This window comes from Suricata suricatta, chromosome 13, assembly GCF_006229205.1.
Source record: "Suricata suricatta isolate VVHF042 chromosome 13, meerkat_22Aug2017_6uvM2_HiC, whole genome shotgun sequence".
Classification (NCBI taxonomy): domain Eukaryota; kingdom Metazoa; phylum Chordata; class Mammalia; order Carnivora; family Herpestidae; genus Suricata; species Suricata suricatta.
The window spans coordinates 26,107,311-26,120,294 of NC_043712.1; the positions used below are offsets into that span (position 1 = coordinate 26,107,311).

The following is a 12,984-nucleotide window of genomic DNA, read 5'->3' on the forward strand; positions in this document are numbered from 1 at the left end:
TGAAAACTGATAAAAATGCAGGCACTGAAGCAAAGGAAAGCAGAAAAAAGTTTAATTTTTTGATGAGATATTCCAGGTGCTTTTGTAAGAATTAAACTCAGTCATCCTATACAGAGCATACAATCATTTCAACATTCAAGCTACTCCACTTTGAATACTTGATTTTAAAATTAGTAAGTTTAAAGTTTAAAAGGCTTTGTCTTGTTTCCAAGGATAACGAGGCAATATGCTTATTAAAAGTCTGCAGAACTGAGTGCATTATAAGTGTTCATTAATGTTCTTCCTCCATAACTTAAAGGTTAAACCTGAGGAATTAGAATTTTTATTATCAGAACTGCATAGCAAAACCATGTCCAAATGACAGACATATCAAATAATCTACAGATTAAGATAACCTGTAAACCATTTAACCACTTCAATTTAAAGCAAAACAAATGTTAGGAGAGATACTAAATAATATCCAGGTTAGCAAAGTTTTGAAATGCTTCATCATATCTTTTAGTGCAAAAAAAGTTGTCAAATGTTAGGTGGACACATACACCCGATATCATTTATCCCATGGAAACAAACTGCTGAACCATTTGGTGGTTTGGAAAATATTTGGGCTAAATTCACTCTGCACGTGGCACTGAGCAGTCCTAAATTGAAAGTGCAAATGCCTGAATGGAAACATAGCTTAAATCGTTTATTTATTCTACTATTTTACACTGACACATGAATTCTGTGAGGCGTTTACAGTTGTACAAAGTCTAGATAGGGAGTAACATGTTTGATGAAAAAATACAAAAAGGCCACAAGTCATGCACAAACAAAAGAATGTTACAGGGCATTTTAATCAGTGTTGTTTTCTTTCTTCTTCTTTTTTTTTTTTTTAGTAATCACTTTGAAGTCCTGGCAAATACTACTTTAAGCACATGCTTTATTAAAAGAAAGAACATCTAGAAGTATCCTAACACTTAAATCCATTATTCACTGAAAATAATGCCTTACATTTACATAGCTTTTTGCTGTTATTAAAGTAACTTCACATACTCCATTTCATTTTATTTCTCACAACAGCCCTGTGAGGTAAGCTGAACAAGTTATAGTTACTTTATGTAAGGCAATGGAGGCCCAAAGATGAGAAATGATTTCTGCAGAGGTCATAGAATCTAGTCCGTATATGGTAGAGAGTGATTAATTTTAAACTTAATTACTTTAAAAGAAATGAAACCAAAATACTTTTTATATTATATCCAGAAATCTTAAAGCCTAGTGGTTTTTAATGTAAATTGTTCCAAAACTTTAATTTTATATATCTTATAGTATGAATTAGTTATAAATTTGATTTTAAAGAATCTCCCTTAAATGGTAAATTGGTCTCCGTGCTTTGGTACCTTAGAGATACTGAAAATGTTAAAAAAAAAAAATATATATATATATACACACATTCTTATAGCCCTTAGGCTCTCCAAAAATTTCCAATACTAATAAAAATGCCTTTTACCAATCACTTATATTTGACTTATTTTAAAACTGGTCCAAACTTATAAAGCTCCAAGCCAAAGCAAACACATTCACCCACCTTCTGCCCGACATATGGTGAAATCCTCTACATGTCCATTCCCAAGGCCAACTTTGAGTGAATGGGTATCATTAAGAAAATATATCCGTTTAAACTAACATAGCTCAAATGACTATGAATCAAAAGTGAGTACCTTATACTGACCCAGAAATAAGAAATACTGTCTTAATTTAATAATTGGGCAGTCTGAGGAGAGAAGTACTGTGGCGATCTGTTATTTATAAGCCAGTACTAACCTTTATATGGCAAGTCCAACAATATCTTTTCAATAAAAACAACATATAGGTAATGCAATCCATTTGAACTCCAAATTACTCAAAAAGCTTTAAGTATTTATATTAATCAAATATGCCAGGTAACAAAGCATATCCGGTCACAAGTATTTGTATAATGTGAATACTGTTAAGTTACACATAAAACTAAAACTATACTGAACATGAGGTAATCATTCTGTAATGATTAAGGAAATATTCATGATCTATTATAACGTTCTAGTACTGGCATTATGAAATATACGTTTTGTTTGAAAATAGCAAATAACTTTGTGGTCACTTGGGTGTTGAGTAAATTTATTCTGATCATACACTTCCCTGAAAAAAATATATCCAGTTTAAAATAAAATCAAAGAAGAAACTATTCTAGATCCATTTGACTATATAAAAGTGATACGTGTGACTATATAAAAGTGAACCATAGTACATGCAGTCAATTTGAATTTTTTATAAACTCTAATAAATTTACTTTTTAAAATTTGACTTATTAGCAAAAGCATTGTTTTATGCAAACTTTGTCACATTACTCAAAAGTAGCAAAACTATATATACAGTAAATCAAACTTCACTAGTTGTGGAAATCCAGATACAAAGTAAGGCTGCCATATCACAGACACTTAAATATCTATTGTATGAATCAGCCAATGAATGGACACTGATCTAATAAATATGGGCTTTTAAAAACAAATTACAGTGATTTGAAAGTATAGTCCTTAGTATTTTAGCCTGGAATCATAATATTTTATAGTAAGAAGTCTACAGTGTCTTCTTCCATAATTAATACTTTGAAATAATTGTTTTCTATATATATATTCTTCCCCAATTTTTTTCATGTTTTCAAAAGAAACAAAAATAAATAACTATAATTTTAGAAGTATAGAAAAAAATAATCATCCTGGGTAAGTCATGAAATGGAGTATGTGAGCCTAATTAAAATATTTCATTACAAATTATTTATTCTTATTATCTGTATCACCAAGGAGCGGTCATAAAAAATTCAAATTATACATGATACTACTTGTACTTTAATAAGTGAGTAAATAAAACTAAGCCAGTATGTTTCTTTAAATGATAATACAGGAAAAAATGACTGTTTGCAGAACAAAGCAGGCCAAGTCTAGCTGTACAGTGGCAGTTAATGGTTTGTCTACATGGTACAGATGTCGTCAATAAAACCCATGTGCAGACAGGCACGCCTCGAACACTTTCAGTCTGCTTACCTATACCTGGAACATTCTCAGAATCACTGTATATTAAACTTCTATGTGCACTCAGTTATTAAATGCTTGATATATACATGTTTACCAAAAGTTAAACACATATGTGACATGGTAAGCCCAAATAGTCAAATGAATTGTAAAAAAAATTCTTTTTCTAAAGTGCTTAAGGCAATTCCTTCATTTTTTTAATCCAGTTTACTAAAACTGGTTTGGGATTCAACTGCTAAAAGAGAAATGCAATATCAAATGCATGTTTTTATAAAACATTTTTTATACCTGTAATACATCTGTTACTGTCAACCTCTCATGCATTTCTTTTACAGAAAGCAATCATGTTTGACGTGTCAAAACAGAAAGTAAGCAAACAAACAAATGAAATCTGAAAGGGTATACCATCTTCCCACAATGCATTAAAATTGAGCAAAAAGGCTCAATAGTGTTTAATTCAAATGACAACGCGAATGTCATATATTATGGTCAAGTTAATAGTTACCTTAATTTGATACTATTTAAATAGGCACTACAGTTGATTATTTTCTAGTTTGAATATAAGGGTGGCAGACTTTCCAGTTTACCTTAACACATATAAACTTAAATTTTTTGTTCTTCATGCTTAGAAACCTTTAAGAAGAAGCATACATAGTAACAGGAAAACCTCAGATTCTTATTTTGAAGTAATAATTGTTATTACTTCAAGTGAATTTTCCAGATGAAGAGCAGGCAATTTAAGTGAAGGGTCTCAAATGACGGCACAAGCACAGGACAAAATCGGACGCGCTCCTCCAGCCCCTGACTAACACTTCCTCCGCTCGACACCTGCAACAGAAGGCCCTCACCAGCGGGACAGAGTGGTCTCTGGCTTACATAAGCTGGCGCTGCACAGGGCGCGGAATAAGCACACACTCAGAGGAAGAAGGCACTGAATTAAAGAGAAGACACGATCACATGAGACATAATAGTAAAAAATGTTATACAAGAACTTCTGGCTTTTTCTGTCATTTTTGCTAAAATATACATGTTCACATAAAGCAGCTCCACCACTAAATTACTGCTTTCAGATTTGACTCTATGAAAGAGAATTATAACTTCCTGTTTCCTTAGGTCCTGGAATAACACCACTGTAGGGAACAGAACATCCAAAAATTTTTTTGAAAATCTCTAGGAAGAACAAAAACCAAATTTATAGTTGCTTAGAGAATCAAAATTGACATACCTCATTCTCTCAACTGCCTTCTAGTCTTTAAAAACTATCAATATGTCATGAGACAGTGGTGCAGATATAAATGTCCTCTGGAAAAGAATACCTAGTTCAAATAAAATTCCTCGTTTAGGTCTGTTTTACCAAAAAACAAAACAACCCATATCAGTTAGCAGTAAACTTTGAGAGAGAATGAGCTATTCCTCTTCCACAGGTCTGTCTGTAGACGGCAGTGCAGGTGTAAGCAGCAACAGTCCCTCATAGCAGAAGGCTCTCATAGCATAATACACTTAAATTAAGAATGAAAAACAGTCAACATGAGAAAGTAAAATCCAGAGACCACCTAAGATGCTCAAGAAATCTTAAATACTGTAATCACAACTTTCAGTTTGGCTCAAAGAACTTGTATTAAAAATTTTAACCAACTTTTAGAAAACAGGTATGCTCTGCTCAGTAACCACGGGTTTTACTCATTGTTTAACATGTTTCCCCTAAGGTTGGGAAAGATTCTTCTATGATGACTTTTGGAAGAATTATACCCCTTTAGAAAGCAAATGTGAAAAATAACCTCTGAATATTTATGTTTGAAAATCTCAATTGGTAAATAAGTCAGAGATATATAGACACTTTTCAAAAACACTTGTTTAAACCATTCCATACCTTACTAAAAATCAGACATAAATGACCTCAGTAGTTTTAGGCATCTCCCTTTATAACCTATCTTCTTAGATAAAACTTCAATGGTGTAGGTTTTTCTACCTTTTTTAAACTTTAATAAAATTTCATTCCTACTAGAAATATTAAAAATCAGTATAATTATCAGTTATTACCAAATTCAAGTGGGAATTTTACCAAGACAACTATTAAGGGTAGTACTAAATGCAACAACAAAATCAGAAAATAGAAAGCTTTAAATAATCGTATCCATCATCCAAATGATGGAATTAAAAGAAGTCTAATTAAACAAGGCAACATATAAAGAATATCCCTTTGCCACTGTTAGTGAAGCAGGTACAAAACAAAACAACCCCCCCCCCCCAAAATCCCCATTAATGTATGGGTGATTTTAAGCTAAACTCTTCCTATCCACTCTATTTTGAGTTTTAACTCAAGAGAAATGTCATGATATTTGGAAAAGAGAAAATGATAAACAAGCTAGTCAATAAAACAACAGAAGATAATTTAGCAAAACCCCAATTCTTTAGAAAAGGAGAATATTTAAGAATACATTTCTAGCATCTCCAACCAATGATTTCAATTTTTAGAAGACTTTAGAAGACTGTATATTTTTAAAGCTTCAGTATAAGAACCTAATAATAGGTAGTGATGAGATACAGAGGAAAGAAGACAAGATTTAACTGCTTGCCTCTCAGGTCCTAGGGCTACATACTCACTAAACCTATTAGAAGAGCCAAAGTAATCCAAGAAACACAAAAATGAGTTTCTATGTAACTATTTAAACACTGCCTTTTTTCCCCGTTTGCTCTTCAAAACATCAGTTTCTTGCTCAGTTATCTGCTTGCTTGATGCTACTGCCAGTAGGTTCCCATGAGTAGTTGGTACTAGATGCTTAGTGCAAACACATTCCAGGCCTTAAAGCAGAATGGAGCAAACCTGATTTCCACCACTTGGAAATTTCTGTAATTAGTAACTGCGCAGAAAAGGCCACTCAATCAAAGGGGGTAAAACATATGCTGAGTGAGCATTACTGAGTAACATTGTTTAGGCTGCTAGCTGAACCCGTCATTCCATTTTCACTTTTCTGAAGTGTTCTCACAGCACTTGGAACCTGCATCCCAGTATTCAAAGAAAGTCCACCACACCAAACCTAAAAAAGACAGAAATAGCTTTAGTCAGATTTCTACTCAAATTAGAACTGAGGTGATCCTTAATCCCATTTTAAAGGCAAAACGCCACATATGTGACCATCAACAAGTTAAAAACTGATAACCTTCATATTTGAACTGAGGAGAAGTGAAAAGGAAGGCTATCTTTCTATGAACAACAACTTCATTCACTGATCACTTTTACCTTTTAATGAAAAACCAAGAGTCTTGATTGTTAGCATTCTTTTTAAGATTTGGGGGTATCCAAAGTGAATTATCATAATCAATTTTGAGAATTAAAAGTACTGTAGTTTAAACCCACATACACTCTGAATACTTTCTCACAGTGTGAGAAGCTACAGTCAGGGTAATGATGGAAGAACACACATACAAAATATTTTCTCAACTCTGCAATGGAAATAAACCCCCAATTGTACAAGTAACCCCCAAATTAAAAAAAGGTCTGCCAGAATAATGAGGATCTGTCTCTACTACAAAACTCCCCACAGTAATCCAAACTTAGAGAGAAATCCAAAGGATAAAGGAGTTGGAAGAAGCAGTGACATCTGCTTAATAAAAAAATAAAATCAAACCAAGTTTCATTTTGTACGGAGACTTTTTCTAACATAAATCATGACCACTAAACCTGCCCTGCAAGAAATTTTAGGGGGGACTCTTTGAGTGAAGAAAAAAACAAAAACAAAATAAAACAGACCGAAAGCAACAAAGACTAGAAAAGACCAGAGAACATCATCAGAAACACCAACTCTATAGGAAACACAATGGCACTAAATTCGTATCTTTCAGGACTCACTCTGAATGTAAAAGGACATATCAAAACACATAGGATATTAGAATGTATTACAAACAAACAAATAAGACCCATCTATATGCTATCCACAAGAGACTCATTTTAGACCTAAAGATACCAGCAGATTGAAATAAGGAGTTGGAGAACCATTTATCATGCTAATGGTGTCAAAAAAAAAAAAAAGACAAAAAACTAGAGTAGCCATATTTGTATCAGATTAGATTTTAAAACAAAGACTGTAACAAGAGATGAAGAAGGGCATTCTATCATAGGTCTAACAATTGTAAATATTTATGCCCCAAATTTGAAAGCACCCAAGTATATAATCAATCACAGGCATAAAGAAACTCATTGATAGTAATACTATAATAGTAGGGGATTTTAACACCCCACTTTCAGCAATGGAAACGAGTTTGAATGACACACTGGGCCAGATGGATTTAACAGATATAGTCAGAACAGTTCATTCTACAGCAGCAGAATACACACTCTTCTCGAGTGCAGATGGAACATTCTCCAGAACAGATCACACACTGGGTCACAAATGAGCCTTCAACAAGTACAAAAAGATTGATATACCATACGTATTTTGAGACACAGTGTTATGAAACTTGAAATCAATCACAAGAAAAAAATGAAAGACTGCAAATATTTGGAGATTAAAGAACATCCTACTAAAGAATGAATGGGCTAATCAAGAAATAAAGAGGAAACTAAAAAGTACATGAAAGCCAATGAAAATGAAAACATGACATTCCAAAACACTGGGGATGCAGCAAAGGTAGTCATAAGAAGGAAGTTTATAGCAATCCAGGCCTTCCTAAAGAAAGAAGAAATGTCTCAAATACACAATTTAACTTTATACCTAAAGAACCTGGAAAAAGGCTTTATAAAGCCAAAAACCAGCAGAAGAAGGCAAATAACGAAGATTACAGCAGAAATCAATGATATTGAAATAAAGAGAAAACACAGTAGAATAGATCAATAAAACCAGGAGCTAGCTGGTTCTTTGAATGAATTAACAAAATTGATAAAGCCCTATCCAGACTGATTAAAAAAGAAAACGGAAAGGACCCAAATAAATAAAATCAGATGAGAGATCACAACCAACATCACAGAAATACAAACAATTATAAGAGACTATTATGAGCAATTATATGTAAACAAAGTGGTCGATCTGGAAGAAATGGACAAATTCCTAGAAACTAACTGGAAAAAAGGAAGAAGCAGGAAATTTGAATAGATCCATAATCAGCAAAGAAATTGAATCAGTAATCCAAAATCTCCCAACAAACAAGAGTCCAGGGCCAGAGGCCTTCCCAGAGGAATTCTACCAAACATTTAAAGAGTTAATACTTACTCTTTTGAAGTTATTACCAAAAAATAGAAATGGAAAGAAAACCTCCAAACTCATTCTATGAGGCCAGCATTCTACCAAACATTTAAAGAGTTAATACTTACTCTTTTGAAGTTATTACCAAAAAATAGAAATGGAAAGAAAACCTCCAAACTCATTCTATGAGGCCAGCATTCTAAAAGCTGAAACGGCCCCACTAGAAAGTAGAACTGTAGGCCAATCTCACTGATGAACACGGATGCAAAAATTCTCAAGATACTAGCTAACTAAATCCAACAATACATTAAAAGAATTATTCACCATGATCAAGTGGGATTTGTTCCTGTCCCTGAGATGCAGAGCTGGTTCAATATCTAGAAATCAGAAAGGATAAAAACCACATGATCCTCTCAATATAGAAAAAGCATTTGACAAAATACAGCATCTGATCTTGATAAAAGCTGTTAAGAAAGTAGAGATAGAAGGAACATACCTCAAGATTGTAAAAGCCGCATAGGAAAGACCTATAGCTAATATCATCCTCAATGGGAAAAAAAACCCAAAAGTCAGAAACATGACAGGGATGTCCACTCTCACCACTGTTTTGCAACATAGGGTTGGAAGTCCTCGCCTCAGCAATCAAAAAAGAGAAATAAAAGGCATCCAAATTGGCAAGGAAAAAGTCAAACATTCATTCTTCACAGACAACATGATACTCTATGGGGAAAACCCAAAAGATTCTACCAAAAAAACTGCTAGAAATGATACATGAATTCAACAAAGTTGAAGGATATAAAATCAACATACATTTCTTTACACCAATAATGAAGCAGCAGAAAGAGAAATCAAGGAATTGATTGCATTTACAATTGCAGTGAAAACCATAAAATACCTAGGAATAAACTTAAGCCAGGAGGTAAAAGATCTGTACACCAGAAACTACAGAAAGCTTATGAAAGAAATTGAAGAAAATACAAAGAAATGGAAAAGCATTCCATGCTCATGGATCAGAAGAACAACTAGTGTTAAAATATCAATACTACCCAAAGCAATCTACTACACATTCAATGCAATCCCTATCAACACCAGCATTCGAGGGACACCTGGGTGGCTCAGTTGGTTGAGCGTCCAGCTTCTGCTCAGGTCATGATCTCACAGTTCGTGGGTTCAAGCCCCACGTCGGGCTCTGTGCTGACATCTAGCTCAGAGCCCGGAGCCTGTCTTCAGACTCTGTGCCTCCCCCTCTCTCTGACCCTCCCCTGCTCAAGCTGTCTCTCTCTCTCAAAAATAAATAAAACATGAAAAAAAAATTAAAAACAACAAATAACACCAGCGTTCTTCACAGAGCTAGAATAAACAACCCTAAAATTTGTATGGAACCAGAAAAGGCCCTAAATAGCCAAAGTAACGTTAAAAACGAAAACCAAATCTGGAGGCATCAGAATTCTAGACTTCAAGCTGTATTATAAGCTATAATCATCAAGATAGTATGGTACTGGCACAAAAATAGACACATAGATCAATGGGAGAGAAAAGAGAACCTAGAAATGGACCCACAACTGTATGGCCAACTAATCTTTGACATGGCATGAAAGAATAACCAATGGAAAAAAAAGATAGTGTCTCTTCAGCAAATGGCGTTGGGAAAACTGGACAGCAACATGCAGAAGAATGAACCTGGACCATTTTCTTACACCATACACAAAAATAAACTCAAAATGGAAGAAAGACTTAAACATAAGGCAGGAAACCATTAAAATCCTAGAGGAGAAAACTGGCAACAACCCCTTTGACCTTGGCCGCAGCAACTTCTTACTTAATATGTCTGTGGAGGCAAGGAAACAAAAGCAAAAATGAACTACTGGGACTTCATCAAGATAAAAAGCTTCTGGACAGTGAAAGAAACAATCAGCAAAACTAAAAGGCAACTGACAGAATGGGAAAAGATATTTGCAAATGACATATCAGGTAAAGGGTTAGTAACAAAAATCTCTAAAGAATTTATCAAACTCAACACCCAAAAAAAAAAATAATCCAGTGAAGAAATGGACAAAAGACATGAATAGATACATCTCTAAAGAAGAATGCCAGATGGCTAACAGACACATGAAAAAATGCTCAACATCACTCATCATCAGGGAAATACAATTCAAAACCACAATGAGATACCACCTCACACCTGTCAGAGTGCCTAAGTTAACAACGCAGGAAACAACAGATGTTGGTGACAATGTGGAGAAAAAGGAGCCCTTTTGCACTGCTGGTGGGAATGCAAACTAGGGCAGCCACTCTGGAAAACAGTATGGAGGTTCCTCAAAAAATTAAAAATAGAACTACCTTATGTCCCAGCAACTGCACTATTAGGTAGGCATTTACCCAAAGGATACAAAAATGCTGATTCAAAGGTGCACATGCACCCCAATGTTTACAGCAGCACTATGGACAACAGCCATATTACTGAAAGAATCTAAATGTCCATTGACTGATGGATAGATAAAGAAAATGTGGTGCATATATATAATGGGATATTACTCAGCAATCAAAAAGAATGAAATCTTGCCATTTGCAATAATGTAGATGAAACTAGGAGTGTATTATGCTTCGTGAAATAAGGCAGTCAGAGAAAGACAAATATCTCATGATTTCATCACTCATATGTAGAATTTAAGATACAAAATAGATGGACATAAGGGAAGGGAAGCAAAAATAATATAACAACAGGGAGGGAGACAAACCACAAGTGACTCTTGAATACTGAGAACAAACAGTATTGCTGACAAGGTGTTGGGCAGGGGTAAGGGCAAAGGGTGAGGGGCAATGAAGAGACCACCTGCTGGGACGAGCACTGGGTGTCATATGTAAGCGATGAATCACTAAATTTTATTCCTGAAACTATTATTACACTATATGTTAACTAACTTGGATTTAAATTAAAAAAAAAACTAAAAGGCAACTGATGGACTAGGAAAAGATATATGTAAATGACATATGAGATAAAGGGTTAGTGTCTAAAATCTCTAAAGATATTATAAAACTCAACACCCAAAAAACAAATAATCCAGTGAAGAAATGGGCAAAATACATGAACATTATTCCAAAGAAGACATCCAGCATCCAGATGGCTAAAAGACACATGAAAAGATGCTCAACATCACTCATCATCAGGGAAAAAATGAAAACCACAATGAGATATCACCTCAGACCTGTCAGAGTGGCTAAAATTAACAACTCAACAAACAACACAATGTCAGTGAGGATGCAGAGAAAGGTGAACACTTTTGCACTGCTGGTGGGAAGGCACATGCACCCCAATGTTTACAGCAGCACTACTGACAATAGCCAAATTATGCAAAAAGCCCAAATGCCCACTGACTGGCGAATGGAGACAGAAGACGTGGTATTTATATACAGAATGATATATATATTACTTGGTGATCAAAAAGAATGAAATCTGGCCATTTGCAACAACATGGATTGAAATAAAATGTATTATGCTAAGTGAATAAGTCAATCAGAGAAAGACAAATATCATATGGTTTCATCACTCATATGTGGAATTTAAGAAACAAAACAGATGAACATAGGGGAAGGGACAGAAAAATAAGATAAAGAGAGGGAGGCACACCATAAGAGACTCTTAAATACAAAGACAAACTGAGGGTTGCTGGAGGGTACTGGGTGGCGGGATGGACTAAATGGGTGATGGGCATCAAGGAGGGCACATGTTAGGATGAGAACTGGGTATTATATGTAAGTGATGGATCATTAAATTCTATTCCTGAAACCGTATTTTTTATGTTAACTAAGATTTAAATAAAAGTAAAAAAATAAATAAATAAATCTAATAAATAAATAAAAATAAACCTTTAAATTCTATTCCTGAAACCAGTTTTTTATGTTAACTAAGTTGGATTTAAATAAAAGTAAAAAAATAAATAAACCTAAAATTGAGTATAGTCTGAAATTATATACGTATGCACAGACACACATATTCTGCCTACCACACAAAGACTGTTAACCTAATATTTTACAAAGACAACACTAAACTGCAGCAGAAAAAAAGATTATCTTCTCAATAAATGGTAATGGAATAAGTAGATAGCCATAAGGATTTTAGGAATTCCTTACATTTAATTAAGTTGACCCAACTTCATACAAAACATAGCAATTCTACATGTACTTCCATTGTAAATGCAATCTATATCTAAAAGTACAAGGAAAAGCTTTTAGAAGAAAACAGCATATTTTCATTACCTTGGAGGTGAAAAGAGATTTCTTAAACAAAACACAAAAAGTGCTAACCATAAATTTTTAAATATATAAATTGAGCAACATGAACAACCTTCTTTCATGAAAAGATACCAAGAGAGGGAAAAGGAAAGCCAGAGTGGAAAAGAAATTTGCAATACATATATCTGGTAAAAGACTCAGGCTATTTAAAGAAGTCCAAATCAATCAGTAAGAAGTAGGAAGAAAACGCAAGAGAAATAGGCAAAAGACTTGAGCGACTATTTCACAAGAGTATACCTAAATTAACATAAAAAAAGTGTTCAACAGCACTAGTCATCAAGGTAGTGCAAATGAAAAACCACAATTCAATATATCATACCCACTAGAAGAACTAAAACTTAAAAAAGATACTGCCAAGTGTTGATAAAGGTATACTGCTAGCTATAGATTAGTATAACCGGCAACTTTGAAAAAGCCTGCTAGAGTTGATTATACATACACCATCCTCTCTAGCAACTCCAATCTTA

At 34.1% G+C, this 12,984-nt stretch overlaps 1 protein-coding gene across 2 annotated transcripts in view; it reads right to left on the reverse strand.

The window, feature by feature from the left end:
• Positions 1–35: 35 nt before the first annotated feature.
• Positions 36–12,984, reverse strand: part of FSD1L (fibronectin type III and SPRY domain containing 1 like) — a 72,064-nt gene continuing 59,115 nt past the window's right edge. For both annotated transcript variants that reach the window (XM_029921105.1, XM_029921104.1), the window contains one exon: positions 36–6,082. In XM_029921105.1, the coding sequence (XP_029776965.1) occupies positions 5,960–6,082 (123 nt within the window). In that variant the 3' untranslated portion in view covers positions 36–5,959. The remainder of the gene's footprint in view (positions 6,083–12,984) is intronic.